The 2,049-nt window shown below is 49.6% G+C and overlaps 1 protein-coding gene across 1 annotated transcript; it reads left to right on the top strand.

The window, feature by feature from the left end:
* Nucleotides 1–38: 38 nt before the first annotated feature.
* BLOC1S4 (biogenesis of lysosomal organelles complex 1 subunit 4) lies at nucleotides 39–1,515 on the top strand. Its single transcript, XM_081585292.1, has one exon. It carries the CDS (start codon nucleotides 74–76, stop codon nucleotides 725–727), a length of 654 nt encoding a protein of 217 aa, XP_081441418.1. The 5' UTR covers nucleotides 39–73; the 3' UTR covers nucleotides 728–1,515.
* The last annotated feature ends 534 nt before the right edge of the window (nucleotides 1,516–2,049 follow it).

Here is a 2,049-nt window from a genome sequence, read left to right as displayed (position 1 = left end):
AAGCGCGCGCAAAGCCCGGAAGTGGGGCTGTGTAGCCCGGAAGTGGGGCTGCGTAGCCCGGCAGACGCGGGCTATGGAGGATTTCCCGCCGAGTTGCGGGCTGGTTGGTGAGGAGCCGGCCGAGGAGCCCGAGGCCCAGGTGGCGGCCTGGAGCGGGGACAGCGGCAATGTGTCGCAGAGCCACAGCAGCGCCTCGGGGCCGTGGGAGGACGAGGGTCCGGAGTCGGGCGCGCCGAGTCGGGACCCGCCGCTGCTGCGCCGCGCCGCCGCGGGCTACGCCTCCTGCCTGCTGCCCGGCTCCGGGGCGCGGCCCGAGATCGAGGCGCTGGACGCGAGCCTGGAGGACCTGCTCACCAGGGTGGACGAGTTTGTGGGCATGCTGGACATGCTGCGCGGCGACTCCTCCCACGTGGTCGGCGAAGGCATGCCTCTCATTTACGCCAAGGCCACCGAGATGCGGCGAGTTTACAGCAAGATCGACCGGCTGGAGGCCTTCGTGGGCATGGTCAGCGCCAGCGTAGCCAGGCTGGAGGAGCAGGTCGCCAGGGCGGAGGCCGAGCTGGGGACGTTCCCCAGTACGTTCAGGAAACTGCTGCACACGATTAACGTGCCCTCCTTTTTCCACAAGGCGCCCGCCGGCAGGTCCCAGCTGACCGGCTACGAACCCCCCGTCGTCTTTCGGACGGAAGACCACTTTCCCTGTTGCAGCGAAAGACCTCAGGTCTGAGTCTGCCGGACAGCGCTGCAAGAGGACAGGTCTGAAATTATCTCGACTGTTAATCAGATTAGTTAAAATTCCTGTTACCGGACACCTCTGATGTTGGAGTATGGAATTGTAAAGTTTGTTTTTTGCACACTTGATTGCTCACTCTCCTCATGATTTCACGTGGAATGTATGGTTTTCTATGTCTTCCAGTTCAAACTTGAAACACGAAAGCTGCTTGGTGGGGGGATCCCGGAAGCAAAATGTATGAACTTACCTGCACACTGGCAGAACTGTTGTTTTTACGCATTTTACAGCTCAACTAACAGTATTACCTTTTCAACATTTGTGTATTTGTGATACTCTTAGGAAAACTGAGCCCTTAAAGCCTTGTTAATTGGAGCCTAACAACTTACTGACCAGAGACGTGTTCATACGTCTTTTGTTACCCAAACTATTGCTTGAAGACAGTTCGAAATTCTCTTACAGAACAAATCAACGGCCACAGGTGTTACTTTCTGCAAAAATCTCCCAATCAATAAAGTGCTGATAGTGATTCAGATTTCTATAGCATACTTTAGGGTAGATGATAAATTATTTTAAATTATATTAAACTTTCCATATGATGGATTGTAAACCAAAGGAAATTATACAATTTTTGAGAAAATGTTTTTATTGTAACTCATTCTGAAGTTGTATTTGAAAGTATAACTCCAGTCTTAATTTGTCCGTAGCTAACACGTCTATATATGATTACCAGTGTTTGGTTTGTAATTTAAACATGAATAAAAAGTTTAAATTTTATTGGAAAAGCCTTCGGTCTGAAAAGGCCTTTACATGTTTGCTTTTTGGTTGTTCAAAGGTAGACTTGTTGTGTAAGTAATTTTAGGAGTGAGATAAAGTTCACAGCTTTAGACATTTCTTTCTCCTCAAAATGAATATGTAAATCATTTGTGTGATGATACGACTGGTATTAGGATTTTGTTCTTTCTCCCTGAGGACCTGGAACCTTAAACATCCGTTGAAGGGGCAATAGGCTAATCTGTTCTATCAGGTGGTCCCCCTAGCTTATTGTTCAGTCTCTAACTTGTGTGTGACTCTTTGCGACCCCATGGACTAGGCTGCCAGGCTCCTCTGGAGTGGGCTGCCTTTTCCTTCTCTAGGGAATCTTCCTGACCCAGGGATCTAACCTGTGTCTCCTGCATTGGCAGGCGGGTCTTTACCCCTGAGCCACCGAGGAGACCCAATCCTCCGAGGTAATGGTCCTCAAATAACCGTACACTTTGGTTGCTTTTGTGTCATTTAAGGTTTGTAAAGTGGATATATTCTCGCTTAGCTGTGTATTA

This window comes from Giraffa tippelskirchi, chromosome 1 (genome assembly GCF_054371585.1).
Source record: "Giraffa tippelskirchi isolate mGirTip1 chromosome 1, T2T-mGirTip1v1.2.pri, whole genome shotgun sequence".
Classification (NCBI taxonomy): Eukaryota; Metazoa; Chordata; class Mammalia; order Artiodactyla; family Giraffidae; genus Giraffa; species Giraffa tippelskirchi.
Note: the sequence above shows the minus strand (reverse complement) of the source record. Positions and strands in the feature narration are given on the sequence as shown.